Raw genomic sequence first — 23,063 nt, forward strand, 5'->3', positions numbered from 1 at the left:
GTCAATCCCCACCTCACACGCCTCCTTACGCGGTAGCCCGGCGACCACCGCCATACTCTCCGCTTCAGATACATTCGACCTCAAACTCGGTTTACCGACTACACCGCCAACCCCCGCTCCACACACCCCCTCACGCGGCACCCTGGAGACCACGTCCATACTCTCCGGTGAAGATATCCTCGATGGAAAATTTTGGTCGCCAAATACAAAGTCGAACATATCTTCAGATGACTCTGCATGAGGCAGGCTGGAGTAAATGGAGGTGCTGCGGCCGCGCCAGCAGTGGGATGTTGCTGTTGAACCCATGGCTACGTTGGAGTGGGTTGTGGTGGGTATGTGTGCGTGTGGTGGATTTGTGTACTCCAGGGGTTCTGGATGGGTGTGTAGATGGGGGCTTTTTGGGTGACTGTAGATTTGGATGTGGATGTGTTTTGAGAGGAACGATAGGAACTCATGCATTCTTCTCCCATCTTTTATATGAAACAGAAATATCGCTCACACGATACTATGGTTCTGCCATGAAAGAGCGTGGAAACCAAGTGATAGTAAGACCACTCACAGCTAACCCAAACATCACTCACACAAGAAGATACTCGCCATTTCATCAAGTCAACGTCCTCGCAATCCTCATTTCCAAGCTGCTACGACGATTCAACAAACCCGCGCCCCACACAACCAACAAGAACAAGACACATGCAGTTAAAAAAATAGTATTCCACTTTCACATCCCACTCTTCTTCCCATCCACCTCTTACTAGATCCCACTAAAGAAGACTGATATCTCGCTTTTGATTCACCCGACTTTTCCTCATGGAAAAACTTAAGTTGCACACGTACATGCGACCAACTAAACATATGCTAAGCTAAAAGAAAAACGCCGGTACCGACCCGACCCAAGAATATACACAACGAATGAAGTTACACGGGAACAAACAACTCTGACAATGGGGAACGAGTCTCAACGACCTGATCGCTCCTTCGTTTGCTTTCTGCGGTCCTTGATAGTTTCTGCGATTACGTTAGCACTAGTCACCACGTCACGAAATTCGACATCACTTACTCTCGTCGTAAATCATAAACTCGTGCAGCGCACTTCCGGCTGGTACCATAGGCAGCACAGGTACCTTCTGGTCGGTAACAACCTCCAGCAGGGCCGGGCCATCGCTCTCCAACAGCCACTTGAGGCTGTCCTCGAGCTCCTCCGGCTTAATGCAGCGCTTAGCCTGTACACCCATGGCATCACCAAGCTTAACGAAATCAGCGTTGCGCTGATGGGTATGCGCGAAGCGATCGGTGTAGAAGAGGGTTTGCCATTGTGTGACCATGCCCTGCTCCTCGTTGTTGAGAATGATGATCTTGACGCCAATGTTGAACTCGGCGGCGGTGGAGAGTTCAGTGAGCGTCATGCTGAATGAGGAGTCACCGTCAATGTCGATGACGGTGCATTCTGGGCGGGCGACCTTGGCGCCGATGGCGGCGGGGAGACCGTAGCCCATGGTTCCTAGACCACCGGATGTGATCATGGTACGGGGGTATCGCCAGCGGTAGTGCTGGGCGCACCACATTTGATGTTGGCCGACACCGGTGGTGAGAATGGTCTCCTCCTTGCGGTGGGCTGTGAGGTCGGAGAGCTTCTCCATGACGGTCTGGGGCTTGATGAGGCCGTTCTCGCCCTCCTTCTCGTAGGCCCATGGGAAACGCTCCTTCCAGGCGGCGATCTGTCCCAGCCACTCCGGTCTCTCGGGAACTTCGTTGACGAGAGGTAGGAGCTGCTTCAGGTTCGTGCCGAGATCACCCTCGACAGCCTCGGTCGCCTGCACGACCTTGTTGATGTTCTTGGGCATGATCTCGAAGTGAATGATACCACCACGGCCCTCAGCCGCTGCTGCCTTTGCAGCGGGCGCGAACTTGGAGATGGCACCAGTGATACGGTCATCGAAGCGAGCACCGAGAGCGAGAATCAAATCGGCTTCCTGCATGGCCATGTTGGCATAGGCCGAGCCGTGCATACCGAGCATGTGGAGGGACTTGGGCTCAAGCTCGTCGTATCCTCCCAGACCTTGCAGAGTGGTGGTTACGGGAATGTTGACCTTGTCGGAAAGCTCCTTCAAGAGCTGGGGTCCGTTCTCGGTCTGGAGAATACCCTGTCCAGCGTAGATGACGGGCTTCTTCGCCATGTTGATCAGGTCGGCGGAGCGGCGGATGGAGTGGTCCAGCTGCTGCTTGCTAAGCTCGCGCGCGGCGATGGTCGCGGCGCTGACGGTCGTGGGGAGGGTGCTGCTCATGGGAATAGCTCTTTGGAGAACACTGGCAGTAACATCCTTGGGCAAGTCAACGAGAACAGGTCCCGGTCGTCCGCTTGTCGCAATCTCGAAAGCCTCGTTGATTCTCCGCGGGAGTTCCGCAACGTTCTTGACGAGGACATTCCACTTTGTGCACGGCCTTGTAATGCCGACCATGTCAGCTTCCTGGAAAGCATCGGAGCCAATTGCGCTGGTCACGACCTGACCACAGAAGACAACCAGGGGTGTTCCGTCCATCAGCGCATCCTGCATGGGTGTGACGACGTTGGTGGCACCGGGTCCAGAGGTAACGAGCACAACACCGGGCTTTCCACTCGCGCGGGCGTAACCCTCTGCCATGTGGCCGGCACCCTGTTCATGTCGTGGGAGAATGAAGTCGAAGTGTTTTGACTGGTAGATCGCATCGAAAACGGGAAGAATCGCACCACCGGGGTAGCCGACTGGGAGGTGTTAGTATTCAGTACTTGAAGTTTGGTGCACGCAATTCATGTAAGCATGTAAGATGTGTCATACAGATGTGCTTGACGCCCTGGCGGAGCATCATCTCGTGGAAGATCTCTCCACCGGTCATGCCAACGAACGAGTGGTCCATTGCAGGTGAGCGGTACGGCTTCAGCGGCTGGACATCCTTGTGGTCCTCACGGTTGAAGGCGGGCGACGGTCTTGAGCGCGGTTGTGTTTGTGTGGCCGCCGCCGCCTGGGTGCTCTGCGGTCGCTTCGCATCTTCCTGGGTGATTTTACTCGAGACGGCCTGCGCAGGTCTGCGGAAGGGTGAGACGGCGAGTCGCTGTGTGGAGGTGGAAAAGTTGCGGTTGCCCTTCAGAGCATTTACAGCTCGTGTGCGTGACTGCTGCATGGCGATTATGACGTCCACTCAGGACGAAGTATTAATAGCGCGCAGAGGGGAGATTCAGCAAAAGCAAGGGCGACGTGGGAGAGAGAGTGGGAGGAAAGTGGAAGCTGACGGACGGTTTTGAGTCAATTGGCCGTTCGCCTTTGAGTCTTCGTCGGGCCCAGGTTCGTGGCGCATATGAAAAGTTAGTGGAGTCGTTTGGCCCCGGCGGCAGGGGTCTTGATTGGGCGATCCCCGCAATTCGAAAGAGTGCTGCCGAACATCGGAGCCCTGTGACAGCCGTCTTAGTCGATGGGGAAACCATAGACACGATGCAAGTTCCCCCTGGACGAGGCCATGGCCGGGCTGCCTCGGGCGACGAGCGACGGCGAAGTGTGTTAACGTCTCTTCACGTGTGCTTTGGCATGACTAATCGAGAGAACAGCCGCCCTGACGCGCCGTACGACAAAGGGTCCACTCGACGCCGATGACATCGTTATAGACGAGTATGCGCCCAGTTATTCAGCCGGCAGATAATACGGATACAAGACACGCGCTTACACAATGATGCAGCCCTCTCGCTGAGAGTACCGCCACTCTGCCTGCGCGCGTTCGGTCGCCAGCACGGCCTCAAGCTTCCCCGCAACCATCGTATGAGGGCCCAACACGCGGCATCGACGACATCCCCCATAAAGACTTCAGCTTCCTCCAGGACCCGCAGGCATATCACGTCCTGCCAGTCACCAATGTCCCGCCTCCGTTCCTCAATGCGCCGCATGCCCCGCCGATCTCCTCGCCGATAGACACGCTCCTCCTATCAGGACACTACCGTCTCGCCGCCATCGCCGCAGCGCGCAACCTCATTTCGGCAGCCCCAGGCGATCACGATACGCTACTCCACCTCATCCACGTACGCCTAGCATGCCTCTGCCTACTCCAAGAGCACGCGCTCGCCGCGCAGGAATCCAAAGTCCTGGGTGACCTAAACAGCGCCTTCTACCGCCACCCCCTCACAAACGCCCATCTCGTACCCTGGGATCTTCGCCTCCTTGTCGTACGGCTAGCAGCACTAGGATACGGAGAATGGCGGAAGGGTATCATGGGATACTATGAACTCGCACGCGAATGCAGGGAGAGTATCCTCAAGGCAGGCTCAGACCAGGATAAAGCGATTTGGCGATCGCGGCTACGAGACTGCGGTATTCGTGTTGCGAACGTGTTGGTGGAAATGGGCGATTTCGAGGGCGCAGGGAGACATCTAGCAACCCTCGCTGCGGACGGCGATCAGACACGAGAGATATCTCTGATGGAGACACTCGTCTGGCTGCGAGTTGGTGACATGGCATCAGCACGTCGTTGTCTCGCCCGCGCATCCTCCGCCTCAGCCGACGCCCTCGTAGACGGCACATTAAACGCGCTCATCCAGCTCGCCGACTCAGACTATGCCGCCGCTGCCGAATCTTTCCAATCTCTCCATGAAGAGTTCCCGGAAGATGCGATGGTAGCGCAGAATTTGGCTGTATGTTTGCTATACACGGGTCGGATTTCAGACGCTCGAGACATACTCAGTCAGCTCGTCGACGATAGCTCGCCGTTCCACTCGCTGGTATTGAACTTGAGCACGGTGTATGAGTTGTGTACAGAGAGGAATAGGGAGAAGAAACTTGGGCTGGCGGAGAGGTTGGCTGGACGGAGGGATGGTGGTGGTGTGGGTTGGGAGCGTAGTAATGCCGAGTTCAAGCTGTAGAAGTAGGAAATTCAAGAGGATAGCAAAGAAGTTGTAAATAAATCGGGGTATCTTGAATGTGTCTGCATCTTCTCATCAACTAGCCGGTCGCCTCAAGGCCAGAATGTCGGACAACTTGACATTCCCTTTACCACCCCAACCTGCAGCTCCTTGAGCTACCTCTGGTCGAACGCGAACATACCAGCCCCAAGCGCGCTTATCCAGATCCTCTTTACTCAAAACCTTTGCCCATGATCCATACAGGAGTTCCAGTGCACCCAGCAGAAGCCCTAGATTCCGCTCTTTCTCCGCTGCAATGGTAGCAGCTGTCCTCTTTCCCTTTGGTTTCGGTGCTGGCGCTCCCTCCACCTTGACGTCAACATCACCATCTGCCTTCTTGACTAACTCTGCAGCGGGTGTCTCAAACGCTCTCATAAGGTACGCCCTTGCGCTCTGCGCAGTATAGATAGGGAGATTACTAGAGCCAACCTTTGAGTTCTGTGCCTTCTTCAGGGCCTCGAGATCGACGCCCCAGAGCGCCGGTTCCCTTGCCTCCTCCCCATTCTCATCATCTCCCTCAGACTTCACCGTCTTCTGCGCTGCCTCATCTTCCCACTCATACCCCCACCTCTTCATCACCCTGATCTCCCTGGTCATAATCCGTACCAACGGCTGCCCCTCACCCCAGCCCTCTTCTTCTGCCGGCTTCCCCTTCTCTAGACCGATGTTGACGGCTTTCGTCTTACTGTTCATAGAGGTCACGGCTTGTGCTAGGCTCAGGCGACTTGATATGGGTTGGCTTGGCATCGTGAACTTGAGTAGCGTCACTGCGAAAGCGAGGACGAGTGGTGCGCGATTCGTATAGACAACAGATGAGCCAAGTATGTCCTCATCTAACTCAGGTTCCGGCAGCGCGAGCGAAGCCTCGAGATCCGCGCCGTTCAGAGGTTGGCCATAGGTTGCCTTGGCTTTCTTTGACGCAGGCGCAGGTGTAGCAGAGGCAGCATCTGCGGTGCGCTTTTTAGACTGTCGTTTGGCGGCATTGAGAACAGAACGCGCGACTTTCTCGTCGGCGAAGATGGTTTTGAGGGTTTCGTGGGAGGACTTGGATATGTCGGATGGACTGCGCGGTTGTCAGTAGGGAAATGACGCGGTGGTACGCTGTCACGTGCTTACGTGATGAGGTTCGCCGTTTGCAGGTCTTTGATTTTGGACAAAGCTTGCGCGAGAGGGACTTTGGCGTCTTGCGATAGAAACCGCAGGAGCGATTGAACGTCTTGTGCCGAGGTCATGGTGATTTGTCTGGTTTCCGTGGTACTGTGGCCGTGGCATGACGTTGTTCGAGATCCCCGGGGCCGTGGGGAAGCCCTGGGCGTGACGCTAGTCTGGACCCTCACGCGCAAGCTTAACTTTCTGGTTGGCACTGCGCGAAACCTCACCACCACCTCATGCCGCAATCTCCTCATGAAAACTTCCAACACGGCGATTGACTGATCACACGCCACGATGGCTTTCAAATTTTCCCTAGGCGCCGCGAAAGCCAACAAGGCGCAATTGAACGCCAAAGCGAAGGAGGAAGAGGAAGCGAAGGCGCGCGAGGAGAAGAATGCGCTCGACAAGGTCATGGCCGATTTCGAGGCGGAGCATGGAGCTGAGAAGAGTATACTGGGCGAGGTTGAGCAGCAGGAAGAGGAAGATGTCTTTGTTCCAACGGGAAGCAAGAGACATTTCACAGGCAGACAGCGCACGATGAAGAGCGGCCCCGGCACCCTCGAAACGGAGCCTCTCGATGGCTATAACAGACCAGGCGCACCGCCAGGACGTCTCGCGCCACGAATACAGTCACGGTTCGGAGGAGCGGTACCTACAGGCCCAGCCGCACTCGATGGCCCGAAGCAGACGGAGAACTTCTACACCACCGTCGTAGCGAAAGCGTCGAACCTCCCGCCTGAAATAGACTCGCGACGCGTCGAAGAGCTGTTCGCCGATTTCCCCTCACTCAAGATCGCGCGGGTCGACAGAATACCACATGGTTCAAGGGTAGAGGGCAGGCCTTCAGCGACGATGAACATTACCTTTGACAAGGATGCCAACGCGCGGGACCTCGACGCCGCGATGAACAAACTCAACGACAAGAAGTATCTGGGCAGAGGTTACTATCTACATCTGGACAGATATCTTGGCAGTCGCACAGCAGACACAACACAACAGACAAAGGCATTTGGCGCACGGTGGCAGGCACCTGAGCTACCCAAGGGTTTTGCGCCGCCGCCAGATCTTGGTGGAGGGGGAGGGGGTAGAGGGCCGCGCGAAAACACTGAAGATCTCATCATTACTGCGAACCAGCCTCCCGATCTCGCTACACTCAGATTGGTACATCAGACTATTGAAGGCGTCATTCTGGGTGGTGTGGAGTTCGAAGCGGCCTTGATGAACGAGCCGCAAGTACAAGAAGAGGAGCGCTTCGCGTGGCTATATGACCAGAAGCATCCCGTCAACCGGTATTACCGTTGGCGTCTCCACCAGATCGTCACCAACAGCACCGATTCCGAAATCTTCGCGGGGCAAGGCGCCTGGAAAGGCCCCGTCGATCCGCTCCGCCACGAGTTCGTCGACCACGTGGGCGCTTTCGAATCAGACGACGAGAGTCTGGATAGCGATGACGAGGAGGAGAAGGAGAAGCCTATCTTCAAGCCTCTACCCGTGGGCGACAACTATCCCGGCCGCGTGGACAACGGACACGGCATCATGAACCCCAGATCACGAGCGATGCTCCTGTGGATGATCAACGCCATCCCACCCGGCAGCATCGTGTACGACGACCTCGCCGCCATCTCCACCTTTGCCGTCGAACACGCCGCCCAGGGCATGGACGAAGTAACCAGCATCCTTGTCTCCAACATCATCAACCCCTTCCAACTCACCGACGCCAACACACGAAACCGTGCCGGCGACGCAGCCGTCAAAGACGACATCCGGCGCCCAGACCTCCGCCAAGTAACCCTAAACGCGCTCCGCATCGTCTCCGACGTCCTCCTCGTCACCGCAAAAGAATCAGGCGTCTCCTATAAATACCGGCTAGCCATCGGAACGGAGCTTGTTGAACGCAAAGTTTTCGAACACCTAGAGCAGTTGCCGCAGAAATTGGAGATGGGGCGGATGACGGAAAGGACGTATAGGGAGGATGTTAATGGGATTTTGGCGGTGTGGACGGGGGATCACCTTTTTGATGAGAAGACGTTGAGGGAGTTGGATGATGCGTTTAATAGGAGGGAGAGGGAGAGGGAGGAGGTGGAGGTGCAGAGACGGGCGGCGGAGAAGAGGAGGAGGAAGGGGGTGGTTGTTAGGAAACCTTCTAATCCTGAGGCGAGCAAGGAGGGCGAAGAGGGTGAGCAAGCGATGGACGTTGATGACAACGAGGATGTAAAAGAAGAGGTTAGGAGTCCGAGTCCTACTGCAAGTCAACTGGCGTCGCAGGAGCCTGAGGCACTACCCTCAGCTGAGGCGGAAGCTGACACTGTGGTCAAAGAGGAAGTGGTCGTGCCGAAGGTTGTGGATAAGGTGGTTGAGATTCCTGGAGAAACCGCTGTTGCGAGGGCGAGGCGGTTAAGACCAAAGGCTGAGGATATGTTTGCTTTGGATGAGGAGGATTAGCAATCTGACTGGTCTATACGGTGTTCGAGCGGTGCGTCCGAATGCAGACGATATCCTCGCGTTGATCGAAAAGAACTAAAGTATGTATGATACCCTAGATAGAGAGAAGTGGAGACATCGGCGAGTAAAGAGCGGTGATGAGGAATTCGAGTGCCGACCGCTGTCTTCGGAAATCTCAGATAGTACGAGAGGCTGACCCCACATACTCATGGCTCATGGCTTTGGGATGTCTGGATAACGCGTGATGGTGATTGTTGAGTCGTCCGCACACCTGTATTCTGAACGTATGTCTGCCAGGGCTCCCTTCAACTGGGAAGGCACGAACAGGCTGGTGCCATGCCGCTAGTCATGACCCCACGTTCGATCGACGACAGGCACGCCCCTTGATTCGATCCCCTGCCCAAACGCATGGTCGCAGCATATCCTTTGACGTGATATTGACAGATATATGCGTGAAAGATGGCGGCTCTTTGAAGTTCGCAGGAAACAATCAGGTGCACGCGTGATTGGCTCGTGACTTGGGTGCTCGACTTGTGGACCCCAACATCGTGGAGCGCCCGCCACGGAAGCTCTCCGCCTAAACCAACAACACAGACCTTCAGAGTCGCTACCTCACACCGCCTCCTAGCCCATCTTCGCCTACTTACTCGCGCAGCTGCCCCTCCGGCGGCCGCTCTATTCGCAGGGATATTTTCTCCCTCCCAACTCTGCCAAGACTACTGTGTTAGGGCTCTTCCGCTGCCATCTCCGCAGCTTCGCAGCCGTCCTCACCACGCCTAAATCAAAATGCCGACCTTTCTAGGCCTCGCCGTCAGCATCCATGCCGACAGCAACCCGCTCCCAGAATACTCGATACAGAAGCAATCTAAACATCACCGTATCACCTCGTACATCCCTGTCCCACCCGCAAAGATACCGCCGGGCGCTACCAAGCCTGAGCAGTCTTCTTTCGCGATATCGATCACTCTGCTCACCCCAGGTCTCCACGTGCCCTACTCGACGCCCAAGCCAACTGACGATGACCCCAACCCGAAAGCGAAGATTGTCGGGGGCCTCCCAGGTCAAACCGGAGAGCGGGGCAAGTACGGTCCCACGATAGCCCCGTACAAGCCCTTGACCACCTCGCCGAACGAGACAATCGCTGCATACATATACTTTGACGGTCGGGCAAAGGAGGAAGTAGCGACCCTGTTGCGACGCGGCGAAGAGACGTGGGTCAACTCACGGTGGGTCAGCGTGCCAGAGTCAGAAGGCGGGGGTCTCGCAGAGCGCGAGTTCCTCTTCCGCGAGGTCGGTCTCGAGAGATGGCTCAACGGTCTGGATCTCGAGGGCAAGGACAAGGACGTGGCCGCCAAGATTGAGCGGAGAAAGCAGCGCCTGGAAAAGAAGCGGGCAAAGCGGAGAGAGGCCATGGACAGCAGCGACGAGGACAAGAAGACCTCCGGCAATGGTGTACTGCGCTACAGCGAAAGCAAGGACGCGCCTGTCGAGACACTTTCCGGCAACGACGAGTTCTTCACCACCGACTCCGATTCGGACGACGAGCCCCCCATGCCCGAGGCAGCCGGACAGATCAAGGTCGCCCTGTTCCGCGTCCTGGCGTCTGGAGAGATCAAGCGCGGCGAGTACTCACCCCAGTTCGACGCACACGATGACGACGAGCAAAACGGAGGAGGAGAGGGCGAAGACGTTGACCACACAACGAGTTTCGCAAAGCCTAAGACGCTGGACCCCAAGTCTATCAGCACTCAGACTGTGACCGGAATAGATCCCCCGGACAAGCCCTACGCCGTCTTTACCTTTTTGTACCGCGGAGAGCGTAAGTTTACAGCAAGGGATACCAGATTTTCGCTAACCAATGACAGGTCAACTGCGGAAGATGGGTATTCTGAACACCAAGGAGACGCCCAAGATCACCTCGCCACAGACCAAGCGGAAATCCGGCGCACTCGACTTTGGCAGCCTGAAGCCTCTAAACGCGGCCGCTGGAACAAAGAACTTTGGAGGTTACCGAGAGACTTCGCCCAAGTCTAAGAAGAAGACGGAGGACGCCATGGACAGCGACGCCGACGACGAGGACGATGTCAAGGTAGAGGACGCGGATGATGACAAGGAAGTTCTTGACAAGGGCTTGCTGTCGCCTGAGGATGCTCACAGGCAAGGCGAACTTGCAGAGGGCGTGCGCAAGATCAAGGTATGTGTATTGCTGTCGCACGAAATTTGTCTACTAACACATCACAGCTGAAGCGTCAACATTCCGCAGAACCTCTCGGCCGCCCCGCAGGACCCTCCCACTCCGACTCGACAGGGTCTCCTCTTTCCGGTACGCCAGCACCAGAAAACGCGTCGACAGGAGAGGCATCATCATCCGCCGCCGCGAACACCTCCGGAGAGCCCAGTACAAACTCGATCGCTTCACCCTACAAGAAGCAGCGCGCTTCATTACCCGGTTTCGACGACAACGTGCGCAAGAGCCTAGGCCAAGCCCTCATGGACGCCCACAACCAAGGCCGAGCCAACTCTGACGGAAACATCCCCACCATCGAAACCAAGATGGAAGAGGATGAGGAGTTGTGACACAAGAACATCCGTTTCCAACGCGCATTCGAATGAGGTAGTTTCTCATCGTGTAGCAAATCACACGTTTTGTTTGCACTATAACGGTACACTACGAGTCGAATTCCAATACCACGATGTCACCCAAAACCCTTAATACCACGCGGACACCACAGTCGGGCATTACCTTTCAGGCGCAAAAATTGGCAAACGGAATCCTGCGAAAATCAAGGGTTTGGAGGGGGCTTTGGATAACAACTTGGCTCGGTGCCTTTTTTGGCTCTGGTTGGTTTGGTGGATTCTGTACATGATCATGTTTCGTATGTTTCTTTTTGCGGTGGGGCTTCGGCACGAATGGCAAGATGGTTCGGTGGTATGGATGGGGATATGACGGTTTGGTGGACAAGATGCGGACTTTAGTGTCTTTCGTCTCTGGCGAGTTGGTGGTTGGAGGTTGGATTGTCGACTGACATGGAATGAACTGCAATGAGACGTATGATACAATGGATGGTATTCGCTGATGTGACGAGTGTGCGGGTGGACAGTAACCTTGGAAGAGAGTGTGATGTTTGGATGATGGAAAACTATCGATGGGCTTGTAACCGGCTGTTCATTATCTGAATGTACCAAGCAGCGCCATCCAAATTACTTCGGGCTCCGTGATCCACCCTTCTTCTGCCCTGGCGATCTATGTTCAGGGACCTCCTCCTTTATATAGACATATCGCACGGGCGGTACTTCACGCCGTTCAGATACCTGTCGTGGCCACGCACACAGATCGAGCAAGGAGCCAACCTGTCGCACTAACCTATTCTCCCTGATTGTCTCTCCCCCTTCTCCAGTCTCCTCGCCCTTGTTCTCCATCTTCAGCCCGTAGCCTTGGCCACCTTGGGTACCTGCATCTCTCTGTAGGAGTACACTCGACCAGCCTGCGTCTTGAGCACCGAACACATCTTTGTGGATGTCGTCGCCTACGTAGATCTTCTCAAACTCCTCTGCTCTGATGTCTTCGCCACTGGCCATCGAAGCGTCCTTTAGCTTCCGGTCAAGCATCTCCTCCGCCGCAGCAAAGATCCTTTGATCCGGTTTTTCGACTCCGACGTCGTAAGACAGGACCGTGAAATCGATGTCATACTCTCTATCCTTGGGGCCGGAGGCTCTTATAACAGGGTGATGCCAGGGACCCATATTGACACCGAGGGACGACAATATCCTCGGGACGCGGTCATCTGAATTCGTTATGACGCCTACTATAGTCTTGTCCCAGGGCCAGAGTCCATGAGAAGCGCCGTGACGTACCCGGTGGGTTTTCATATGCCGTATCATGTGGAAGAAGGGGAGGACGTCGGGGTACAGTGTATACCCCTTCCGTGACGAGTAGGTGTGGAGGAGCTCTGGAACGAGGTACTTGGGGAAGGTTTGGTTGGGATCGAGGAAAGGTGTGAATGTTTCCTTTATCACTTTGGCCCACCATTTTTCTGCACCCATGCCTGTAGCTCGGCCATAGTTTGGGTGCTCTGATGATAGGCGCTTGAATGCGGATTTGAAGGATGAGGATACTTGGGTGGCGGGTTCGGGCGTGTTTATGGCGATGCCGTGCTTGAGGGCGGCTTCGGCGTAAGTTATTGGGATGGGTTTCGTGGGTGTGAAGAGAGTGCCGAAGGCGTCGAGACAGAGGAAGAGGTTTTTCTTCTGGGGTGTGGGTGGCATGGTGAGAGGGTATCCGGCGTATCGACCGGCATTACCCTACAAATCCGATAGCACCGATCCAATGTTCTTCTAATTCGCGCGGGAATATCGATGAATATTACATCGACGTGTAAGGCCACCCAAACTCGGCCATGTCGTTGCGGAAGGAGATGGTCCAAAGAGGCTAGTCCAGGGTCCGCCGACAGCCCCGAGCTACTTGCGGACACGATCACCTCCGCGAATCCTCAACTCCCCCAACGTCAACCCTCACCTGCAGTCGCTCATTCACCCAATTCCGCAGACACACAACTCACACACGCGATTGCAAAGATGGCAAACACGAACAAGTACTCGGTGCTCCTCCCCACCTACAACGAGCGCCGCAATCTGCCCATAATAACATGGCTGCTGGCCAAGACGTTTGAGGAGAAGTACGTCGCAACACCCAGCCCCTCATAACGCAATGGCACCACTGACAATGTATGAACAGCAAACTCGACTGGGAACTTATCATCATCGACGACGGCTCCCCCGACGGCACCCAAGAAATCGCCGCCCAGCTCCAAAAAGTCTACACACCCTCCCGCATCCAAATCCGCGCACGCGCCGGTAAACTCGGTCTCGGAACCGCCTACGTCCACGGCCTGCAATTCGCAACCGGAAACTTCGTCATCATCATGGACGCGGATTTCAGCCACCACCCCAAGTTCATCGCGCCCATGATTGCGCTGCAAAAGACCAAGAACTACGATATCGTTACCGGGACACGGTATGCGGGCGATGGCGGTGTCTTCGGCTGGGATCTCAAGCGCAAGTTTGTGTCGAGGGGGGCGAATCTTTTTGCGGATACGGTGCTCAGGCCTGGTGTGAGTGATCTTACGGGCAGCTTTAGGTTGTATAAGAAGGAGGTGCTGCAGAAGGTTATTAGGCAGACGGAGAGTAAGGGGTATACGTTTCAGATGGAGATGATGGTTAGGGCCAAGGCGATGGGGTGTACGGTTGCGGAGGTGCCGATTTCGTTTGTGGATCGGTTGTATGGGGAGAGTAAGCTTGGTGGTGATGAGATTGTGGAGTATGCGAAGGGTGTGTTGGCGCTGTGGATGAAGGTTTAGATGGCTTGGGTGGGAGAGTGGTGGGGTGGTGGTGGCCGGGATGGATGGCTGGTCTTGATGATATCTCGGGCAGGTAAGGAGATGGTATATTTGATCTTTCTCCGCCTTGTCTGATTAGTATGTTTAACTCTTAATCTTCTCAACAGTGTCATCTTGCACCATTTAGTCTCGTTTCAGTCTCTGTCTAATTCTGACGTCGTTGAGAGACTCCATTGACTACAATAGGTCCCGATGCCGCACCAAAGCAAAGCACATAGAGGCTTATACCGCAATGCCCGAGTTGGTGAGGCAGCGCACGATCATGCAGGAGCACAAGGCATCAACGAGCCAGCCTGGACCAGTGATCTACAGTTGGTTCCAGGGTGCCTGCCTCCGACACTCGATAGATGGCATTCCATCAACGTAATCGCCTGTTTTGGACACCAAGCGGCGCTAAAGTCGAGTGCTCCTGCCCAGGTGCCAGGACTACCTTCACTTTCGTCCTCTTCCTCACTTTGACCTTAGCAAACTCCGATTGCCAATCCGCGCAATCAAGCACAACCGAGATTGCGCACGTCACACAGAGGCGAAACCGTCGCTCACTGAAGCTCGGAAGTGCACCCCCACGATGTCTACCCAGGATATCACCAAACCCTTCCGCTTCATGGACCTACCCGCAGAGTTGCGCCTCATGGTCTACAAGCGCCTACCCCGTCAGATCAAGCACACTGAGATTCGCTATGTGACTGGATATTACGCCAGCACGAACGAGAAAATCGGCTCAACAGTGGTCGTGGTCACACGTCACCTCCCAGTAGCTATCTTGAGGACAAGCCGTCAGGTCTTTGCCGAGGCGGGTGGCATCGTCGCAAATCTGATCCGGACTTTCGTGACGGAATCGCAGCCACGGGTCATAGGCCATGACACCGACCTGGTCGCATTACAAGAGCTCATCTACCTTATGCGCACGGAACGCAAAGCCTATCTGGTTAGTCGTTCTCTATGTTTCAATAATCGTCCATGTTCGAAGCTGACGCAGCTACAGAATCACCTACAGAATGGTCGTCCTTTCCATGTGAACGCCACGATCCGGCGACATTTCCAGGGATATTCATACTTTGATCCCTCCCCGTGGGAAATGAGACAACCACGCCACATTGCCGTCTTTCTTGTTCAAGCGGCTCTGGCGACAAAAGCAGACACGCAAGCATGGTACGACACTATAGCTACTGTATGCTTCGCAGACCTCGATGATTGGAAGACTAGGTCGATGCTTCGCTCTTATGTCGCGTCACAAGTACATGCTCCCCATCACACTGCTATGGGCTACCCTGCTGTAACTCGCCGCTACAAGGCTATCAAAGCAGATAACATGTGTAGGCTCATAGACGCGCCCGACGGGGAGATCAGAATTGCGCCGAACAATCTGCCCGTCGGACTCAATATCGACAAGTTTCATAAGGATGGGAGCTTTGTCTTCGAGCCATGTATGAGCCAGGAGGATTGGGTTCAAGATTGGTTGCCTTCTTCGTGAAGAATACGGACATGGCGTTCTTTGTAGCGACGGGATTATAGAACGTGCTGGAAGTGTTCGCGGACTGTTGCATCAACGCAGTCGTATGACACGATACCGCAGATACCGCTACGGTGCAGTTCCGGTAGCCATAACTCAATAGAGGCGATGTGGGTAGTATAGCGCCTTTTCACGAAGATTGGTGATACGGTGCTACCAAGAAAAAAATGAACAGGTCTAGAGACTACATCGACATGAAAACAAGCAAGGTAGGTAACCTAACGTTAATGTAGGCTCTAGGGTGATTCGATCGAAGATTCTTCCGGGCGAAAAGGCATCCAATGGCATCCCAATATCGCTCTCATGTATCTCGCGACCCTTACATAGGTGTCGCGACCGTCACGTGATTATCACAACTCACGTTCTCCCGACGCGCATGATTAATCATCTTCGACTGGCTAGATCTCGACATACAACTACTTCCGGAGATCCGATATCAATCGTCCGTTTGCCGGCCAGATTTCGCCAATCATCTTACAGATTATCCGGCATGGCTCTTTCCGGCTTACCCGTGGGCTTGGGGACGGCACGGTAATGGTTTATGGTCTCTCCGATAGAATGTCTCTTATCTTTATAGTATGGAAGCTGTCATATGATCTCGTTGCTAATTCGCAATTGACTTAATACATTGTAGGACGTCGAAAATCGCAGCCGCTGGCGTGGTGGGTACGGTTGGTGCCCTTGTTTTTCATATATCAATCATCCATACGAATTCTTATTTCCAAAATCAGCCCATACATCCCCTCATCCGCCGATATGTCGATGGACAAACACAACCATTTTCTATTCATGAATCTTCCGGTCGAACTGCGCCTAATGGTCTACGAGCGGCTGCCACGCCAGATCAAACACACCAAGGTATCGATCGACGGCTTCATTGCTATCTTGGTCACAAGACATCTGCCGACTGCCATACTACGTACGAGCAAGCAGATCTACCTCGAAGCTCACGCCATCGTAGAGAAACTAGTCCGACAGTTCATCGAAGAGTCAACAACCAAGCTCATCGAGTTCGGCAAAAGTGGGACAAAGATGAGACAAAGCAAGGTACTTGGGTACCTCATGTCGCAGATCCCTCGCGAACGCATGGCCGTCGAAGACGGTGAGAAGTACGACATCGAAGCCATCCTCCAGAGACTACCCAAGTCCATTGGATTTCAACCTACCGATCCCACCGGGGCTCCCAACGTCGCCCGCTTCTTCCATCAAGCTGCTAGAGCTAGATATGTTCCTGGTGACGACCGTTTCCACGACGCTGCCGGCGGACTATGGAACAACACCGTTGTCACAGTCTTCGTCACTTGTGCACCTTACAAGAACGAGGAAGAAGCCAAATGCTTCGTTGAGATCAACCACAGACACATTCGACATATGTATCATCACAGAGCGATGCCGCACTTTCCGCACGACGTATGGATTCGAGATGGTGGTATTATACAAGTCGAAGAGGATGACTCTTTGGAGAGGGCGATTGACAGGGTTCCGATGCTATGTCAGGATGGCTATGATGACTGGGGTGAGAGGACGGGGTGTGTAGAGCATTCGTGGGGGCCGGCTATGAAGAGGTGGGACTGGGATGGGGAGTGGCTTCCTTCGTAGGCACGTCGTGAGAGGTATGGATGTTTGTACTGCCACTTGAATGAAGTTTGTGATGACCACCCTCCTCCATATCATCAGTCAAATATCCTTGGTAACCCAGAATAAGCATCCTGTTCCGACAAAATTGCATTCCAGAAGACCATATTCCAGCCTGTCTTCCAATCCCACTTTTCCTTCCCAAACGCCCCAAACCCATCACCAAACCACGCATCTAACCCTCCCTCACACTAACCCCCTTCTTCATAACCAACAACTTCGTCTTCGTCGGCTCCGCAAACTTCTCCTCCTCTTCCAGCACCGGAATCGCCGCATCGCTATGCATAAACGCAATAAACTGCTGCAAATGCAACTCATCCTCAAACGCCATCGTACCCATGCAATCCCAGTCCATCCCGTCATCAACCCCAATCAACACCCGCGGAATGCCGATTGGACATTCCTCGTCGTCAACATGGTAGTGCCGCGTCCACGACAACGGATGCACTTTCCCCGCGATCTTTTTGAGAAGTGGCGCGTACTTTTCCTCGTTGTGTTGGTAGAATTGCGCGCGCGAAACTCCTTCTTTCCGTGTTGCGACTGTGGTGAGGATGTAGGGGTAAGCACTCGTTTTCGTCATTGTAGTTCCCGGCATCGTGGTTGCGGGTTGTGGGTTGTGCAGGGTCTTTCGGGAATATGTCGGCGGTGTAGAGATATGCGGCCGATGATTGGCATGGAATAAGTAATCGCAGGATCGCGAAGGATTGTGAAGGATTCGCAGGAAGAAGCAAAACAAAAAGCGCCTCGCGAGACGAAGTATCTGAGGATATTAATGACGGGAAGAAGGAAACGCCAACGCCAAACCGAAATTTCAGGCCAGGAAAACAGGAGAACGGATGGCTTCCGTATGCAGGCTGGTCCCGTCAGTCCAATGCAACCGTGTGTGCCGGTGTCAGCTAAGGGCAGCTGGACCCCTGTATTTTATTGGTCTCCACTTCCCGCTCGGTTACCACGAGGGCCGATCGCTGGAGACAGTGCGCTAGCTGGGTCTGGACTACTGACGAAGCGAAGTGTCGAGCCTTTCCTTAACTTTTGTTCCTGCTGCCTTTTTTGGTGATGCCGCCGATTCAGTTGCGACATGTCAATGCCGTTGTGGTTGTTTGAAACTGTGCCTGTTATCTCGTTTGTACCGGGGAGGACCCACGAGCGTCATCGGATACCCAGGTATGACGTTAGGCCTCCAGACACCGCTAGTTTCATGTGCCGATGGCTGCTTTGGGAGTTGGATGTCATTGTCGGAGCTGGATGTGTTGATCAGGCGGAAGTTCGCGGAAGTGGTGAGAGGTACTTCCTTAGGTCCGCGGAGTCTTTCGGTATGTTGTGTTGATCGTCGCTGCCAGAAGTGACAAAGTTGTGCAACAGCTGTCATCTAGTACTAATACGCCACAGCGCCGTGAACGAACTCATCTCTGGAAGTTAATCTATTGCATCGCGCCTTGTCCGTCTGGTCTTGGCTGGCTGTAGCGTCCACATGGTTACTCGTCCTATTTATTTGCGCTTGTGCTTCGGCGCGGACCGTCACTATTTCACCCCACATGTGCGTGGCCAAGTACATAGTCGTCATAAACTTCGCCGAGGCATCACATCTACAGCGACATCTTGGTACTCTTTGGGGCAGCTGCTCATTCAAGCGCATCAATCCTAGAGTAACCAGAGCGAAGGTTTTAGGCTAACCCCCTACGGCATATTTTACTTGCGAGTTCTGATCTCGAGAGCCGTTCTCTCGCCTGTGGGAGTGTTCTCTCCCAATCCCCTACTGAAATCCCACCTTTTATCGTCCCAGAGATACCGGAAGACCCCCAGTGTATGTGTCTTGATCACAGTCATAAATTCTTCAATGAGTACAGCTTCACCGTCTGCACCCATTCCGCCTGGAGAAGGTCCAAACACAAACGCCGGTACAGCGCGATAGCGATAAAACTTACAATCCGTACCACCCAGGCCAACTATCTGTACCGGCTCCCTCCCAGTAACGTCTCGCGCAACATCGGCCATGTACCCCGAAAGCGGGTGATTGTACTCCGATAAGCTTGCCGGGTTGCTGGCTGCTTCTTGCACGGAGTATGATACGCCAGGGGACGATAGCAGCAGGCTGTCAATCTCATTGAGTACAGCTTCAGCCTCGAGTCCGATCGGCAGGCGGATGTCGGCTTCAAAGACGCACTTTGAAGGGATGACGTTGACTTTGACGCCGCCGTTGATGATGCCGATGTTCAAAGTGGGTGAGAACATATTCGCTGCTGCCCCAGCGCCCATGATCTCATCAGTAACGGCGTGCGCTTTCTTGGAGTGAAGATAAGCCCTGAGTTGGTGCGGAATCTTTACGGGTATCGACTCGACCACGCGCTTCAGGGTTGTTATCAAAGAGCAAGCGTGTACGATGGCTCCACAGCCATTGTGTGTATACGCTCCGTTACCCCCTTGAGTGTTGACTGTGAAGGTCAAGCGCAGAGTGCCTACCATCCGAAGTTAGCATGGATCTTCAAAGCTGTTCATGGGTAGATCTCACTTACCCTTCTCGCCGAATCTAATGGACTGTAGACCACCAGGCTCGCCGTTGACAACACAATCGCCCAGCCAAGGTGACTCATCCCCACAGTGATCAAGCAAATACTTCGTCCCCCATTCGCCTCCTGTCTCTTCGTCCGAGACCACGGTCAAAGCGACGCTTCCGATAAGATGCGAGGCCCGTTTCTTCAGCAACGTGAATGCGATAATGGAAGCTGCGGTGCCTGCTTTCATGTCGACAGACCCGAGACCATGTATCGAAGTGCCATCGTTATGTCCAGAGTATGGCGGGCAACGCCAACGCTCAGGGTTATTGACCGGGAAAGTATCCATGTGGCCGTTGAAGACGACGCGAGGACCGCCCTGCAAGCGGCCTTCGAAATCCGAAACCACGTTGGGCATGTGAGCCATCGGGGCAACGATATCTGCATAGATGTTGTTGGCTGCAAGGAATTTCGTTACGACATCTGCAGCCGCTCGGGTGTCGCCTGGTGGGTTGGGACTTGCTGCTCGGACAAGCCTTTGCAGAAAGTGTATGTATCTGTCCTTGTTTGCTTCGATTTCGCATAGTATGAGGCTCTCGTGGTATTGTCTAGCTGGCACCATCTTGACTAGAGAAGAAGGTGTGCTATGTGTAGATGAATAAAGATGATGTTGAGCTGATGGAGAAATGGAAGCTTTATGTTAAGACGGAGTGCAGGTTTTTTTCGCGAAACCAGTCGACTACAGAGATGAAGAAATTTTAAATTCAATTGTTGAATGCGTCCGTGGTACTATGTCGGTGCAAGCCATAGATGAGCACACGAAACATATGCACGTCGCATCACTGGCTGCCCATTGTTCGGTACCGCATATCAGCGAACGCTCCATCCATGTTCAGTACGATTCGCTTACAATTCGGAGTACGCCGACAAGTATCTCTATGGGCACAATCGTATATGGTAGCTGGGTGGGCTGACTACATCAAGAGGTTGGTTGTGCATTCGATACTTTTGTGTGGTTCGTAGTCCGCCGTTTAGTCCGGATGTTCCGAATTGTGGATTCAACGCCATCACCCACAAGACTTTCCTTTGCAATTTCGGTAGTATTGTTACATTGTAGGCATCCGTGGATGCATCTCATGAGTTCATGATGTCCTCGCTCATGCTGTTCATTCTGCTACTCAGCCGTAGGAGATCTTCTCATGCTCTCCCTGGACCGCTAGTCTTCTTTCCATTACGCGACAGTATTCCAGATTGGAGAAACCTACGGAGCCATAGACTTGATCTACACATGGCTTATGCAACCATCCTGTGACCATGCCCCAACTAGCGACCTGGTGAACCGTCCACATCACCCACATTCGTGCCGACTATGTCCTGCTCACCCGGGAACGCCATCCCCTCGACCGCCTCCTCAAAGCTTTCCAGTTCCACAAGCTTGGCCTCAGACGCCGTGACCTTCAGCTCTATCTCCTGCTTCAGCACCTCGACTGTCGCACTGAAGCCAGCGAGGGCCTCAAGTAGCGCCCATGCAGTTGCTAGTGTGTCGAGATGGTTCTTCGTGGCTGAAATCGCTTCATCGATGGCGGCGTAGAGGAGGTCGCGCGTGGTGAGAGTTGTGGGGTTGATGAGAGGCGCGTGCGCGGCAAGCACAGTAACTATGGATGCGAGGTCGGATACTGTACTGCCTGTGCTTGAAGATGCGGAAGGCGAATCGGCGGCTGGAGAGCTAGATCCCTCCTCGGTGATCTCGGGAAGAATGTGTACGGTATGTGGCTCGGGTGTTAGTGGTGGTGACTGATCTTGCGATAGCGGCTTGGACTCGTTTGCGGGTGACTTTGCGACGAGAGGCGAACTTTCATTCTCGTCGACTTTGGATTGGACTGCGTCGCGCTTGAGTTTGGAATTCGGACCATGTCTGAAGATGTGTCGTAAAAGACTTCCTCGCGTCATCGTGGCGGTTGTGGTTGTTTTGGCTAGGTCGGGGAGTCAGGTCGCCGCGGCTATACCGACGGGCGCGAAATATGACTCCCAGCGTAAGGTGTCGGCGTAGACGCGGGAGATTGGTTGGGTGACGGCGTTGCCGCAGTCGCAGTAAATACGTGCTCACCTACGGTATATTCGCGCTAGCCAAGTCCACATCGACAAACGCACGATCTGATATGTTACCCCAGAACACCACGGTTCTTCTCTTCTTCTCGTAAATCTTCATCAGTTTTTCAAAATCTTCTGATGGCCTTCAACAACACCTATGACAGTGCCCGTGACCCTCGGCTCAGTCGTCAGCCTAGCAATGTCGACATGCCTGATGCAGTGTCTGCTGCCCCAACACCAAGTCGCCAGGTCAATCCGGTGCCGCCTAAAGAGCTGTGTGTACCCTGAAACGATCTCCCAAAGAGCTCTTGCTAACTTCATCACAGTGCGGCGCCGCTTTCGATCGATGGCGACTTGGCACCAATGAGGCGGGTTCCCGAGCTTCTTGCACGCATCGCGGACCAGGAAGCTGACAACGCAAGACTCCAACAAGAGAAGACGGCTGCCAAAAAGATGTCCAGCGACTACCATACCCGTCTCACGCAGGCGACCAAGTCCCTAGGCGATTTGACAGTCTCGTATTCGAAGCGCCTGGAGGAGAAGGACGCCTTACTCACTGAGAACGTCGCAATCGAAGAGCGCGACACACTGATGAGGAAAGAAACCGCCAAGTCCGCCCGCGAGATCAGCGATATGACGAGCAAGATACAAGAGATGGAAGCCCAGATCCAAGCATACGAGGTCGAGAACTCAGAACTGCAAGATCGCGTCACTACATTGGAGACAGAAGCACATAGTCTACAATGTCACGTTCAAGATCTAGAGTTTGAGAGAGAGCAGGACCGGACTTCGGAGGATTCCCGCGGATACGTCAGGAACGGTAGAAGGGACTCCACGCAACGCCCCATGTCGAACTTTGACCCCACTCCTCCGCGCCAAGGTTCAGACCGAGACCGAGAATCGAGGTACAGCGAGGCGGTATACGCTGAGCATCGGAGGAGGTCGACTGGACTCTACGAGCGCGACGGTCATCGACGAGGACCTCACAGAGAGGGCGGTCGTGGTCGAAACGAACGGACCAGGTCTTCGATCAACGATCGCTTCGTCCCGGACCTGTATACTCCTACCGGACCTCGAGCCGAAAGGCGCTAAGGCAACGAGCAGAGCGGGTTGTGAAGGGTCGTGATGATGGCGACGGGGTGTATCAGACACCGAACTAGGCAGCAAGACTGATAGGGTTGGCGGAGCAAAGTCGGTAAGGAAGGCCTGCTCGACTTTGCCGGAGGAGAACCTGTGGGCCTTTGGAGAGGTACCTATTGTAGTCCAACTGAGTCGATCCCCATATTGGTCGCTCGTTGCCATATGATACTCTGTGATAGCAGATGCGTTAGCATGATGAGAGCTAATGCCGGTTGCTTGAGTCATGTTCATTATCCCTTGTTTGATCCACTGCTAGTGAGGCATGCGTGGAGAATCACCGT

The 23,063-nt window shown here is 54.2% G+C and overlaps 11 protein-coding genes across 11 annotated transcripts; 6 read left to right on the plus strand and 5 right to left on the minus strand.

The window, feature by feature from the left end:
• Nucleotides 1-958: 958 nt before the first annotated feature.
• Nucleotides 959-3,159, minus strand: ILV2_1 (Acetolactate synthase, mitochondrial; the record flags this gene model as incomplete). The annotated part of the gene is made up of 3 exons (XM_049338931.1): nt 959-1,008; nt 1,061-2,743; nt 2,817-3,159. 3 exons carry the CDS (start codon nt 3,157-3,159, stop codon nt 959-961), a joined length of 2,076 nt encoding a protein of 691 aa, XP_049204816.1.
• A 308-nt stretch (nt 3,160-3,467) lies between these two features.
• Nucleotides 3,468-4,882, plus strand: J4E93_000976 (uncharacterized protein; the record flags this gene model as incomplete). Its single annotated transcript, XM_049338932.1, has 3 exons — nt 3,468-3,528; nt 3,581-3,641; nt 3,709-4,882. The coding sequence occupies 3 exons, from the start codon at nt 3,468-3,470 to the stop codon at nt 4,880-4,882; spliced, it is 1,296 nt and encodes a 431-aa protein (XP_049204817.1).
• A 75-nt stretch (nt 4,883-4,957) lies between these two features.
• Nucleotides 4,958-6,153, minus strand: J4E93_000977 (uncharacterized protein; the record flags this gene model as incomplete). The annotated part of the gene is made up of 2 exons (XM_049338933.1): nt 4,958-5,984; nt 6,038-6,153. The coding sequence occupies 2 exons, from the start codon at nt 6,151-6,153 to the stop codon at nt 4,958-4,960; spliced, it is 1,143 nt and encodes a 380-aa protein (XP_049204818.1).
• Nucleotides 6,154-9,301: 3,148 nt separating this feature from the next.
• J4E93_000978 (uncharacterized protein) lies at nt 9,302-11,092 on the plus strand (the record flags this gene model as incomplete). The annotated part of the gene is made up of 3 exons (XM_049338934.1): nt 9,302-10,334; nt 10,381-10,709; nt 10,757-11,092. 3 exons carry the CDS (start codon nt 9,302-9,304, stop codon nt 11,090-11,092), a joined length of 1,698 nt encoding a protein of 565 aa, XP_049204819.1.
• A 624-nt stretch (nt 11,093-11,716) lies between these two features.
• Nucleotides 11,717-12,781, minus strand: J4E93_000979 (uncharacterized protein; the record flags this gene model as incomplete). The annotated part of the gene is made up of 1 exon (XM_049338935.1): nt 11,717-12,781. The coding sequence occupies one exon, from the start codon at nt 12,779-12,781 to the stop codon at nt 11,717-11,719; it is 1,065 nt and encodes a 354-aa protein (XP_049204820.1).
• A 309-nt stretch (nt 12,782-13,090) lies between these two features.
• On the plus strand, nt 13,091-13,872 carry DPM1 (dolichol-P-mannose synthesis; the record flags this gene model as incomplete). Its single annotated transcript, XM_049338936.1, has 2 exons — nt 13,091-13,191; nt 13,251-13,872. The coding sequence occupies 2 exons, from the start codon at nt 13,091-13,093 to the stop codon at nt 13,870-13,872; spliced, it is 723 nt and encodes a 240-aa protein (XP_049204821.1).
• A 607-nt stretch (nt 13,873-14,479) lies between these two features.
• On the plus strand, nt 14,480-15,191 carry J4E93_000981 (uncharacterized protein; the record flags this gene model as incomplete). The annotated part of the gene is made up of 2 exons (XM_049338937.1): nt 14,480-14,839; nt 15,096-15,191. 2 exons carry the CDS (start codon nt 14,480-14,482, stop codon nt 15,189-15,191), a joined length of 456 nt encoding a protein of 151 aa, XP_049204822.1.
• A 1,049-nt stretch (nt 15,192-16,240) lies between these two features.
• J4E93_000982 (uncharacterized protein) lies at nt 16,241-17,023 on the plus strand (the record flags this gene model as incomplete). The annotated part of the gene is made up of 1 exon (XM_049338938.1): nt 16,241-17,023. The coding sequence occupies one exon, from the start codon at nt 16,241-16,243 to the stop codon at nt 17,021-17,023; it is 783 nt and encodes a 260-aa protein (XP_049204823.1).
• Nucleotides 17,024-18,748: 1,725 nt separating this feature from the next.
• On the minus strand, nt 18,749-20,173 carry J4E93_000983 (uncharacterized protein; the record flags this gene model as incomplete). The annotated part of the gene is made up of 3 exons (XM_049338939.1): nt 18,749-18,930; nt 18,985-19,515; nt 19,573-20,173. 3 exons carry the CDS (start codon nt 20,171-20,173, stop codon nt 18,749-18,751), a joined length of 1,314 nt encoding a protein of 437 aa, XP_049204824.1.
• A 701-nt stretch (nt 20,174-20,874) lies between these two features.
• On the minus strand, nt 20,875-21,501 carry J4E93_000984 (uncharacterized protein; the record flags this gene model as incomplete). The annotated part of the gene is made up of 1 exon (XM_049338940.1): nt 20,875-21,501. The coding sequence occupies one exon, from the start codon at nt 21,499-21,501 to the stop codon at nt 20,875-20,877; it is 627 nt and encodes a 208-aa protein (XP_049204825.1).
• Nucleotides 21,502-21,780: 279 nt separating this feature from the next.
• Nucleotides 21,781-22,734, plus strand: J4E93_000985 (uncharacterized protein; the record flags this gene model as incomplete). The annotated part of the gene is made up of 2 exons (XM_049338941.1): nt 21,781-21,917; nt 21,969-22,734. The coding sequence occupies 2 exons, from the start codon at nt 21,781-21,783 to the stop codon at nt 22,732-22,734; spliced, it is 903 nt and encodes a 300-aa protein (XP_049204826.1).
• Between the last annotated feature and the right edge of the window lie 329 nt (nt 22,735-23,063).

Source organism: Alternaria ventricosa (assembly GCF_023758065.1).
Source record: "Alternaria ventricosa strain BMP 2768 chromosome Unknown scaffold_1, whole genome shotgun sequence".
In the NCBI taxonomy this organism is placed as follows: domain Eukaryota; kingdom Fungi; phylum Ascomycota; class Dothideomycetes; order Pleosporales; family Pleosporaceae; genus Alternaria; species Alternaria ventricosa.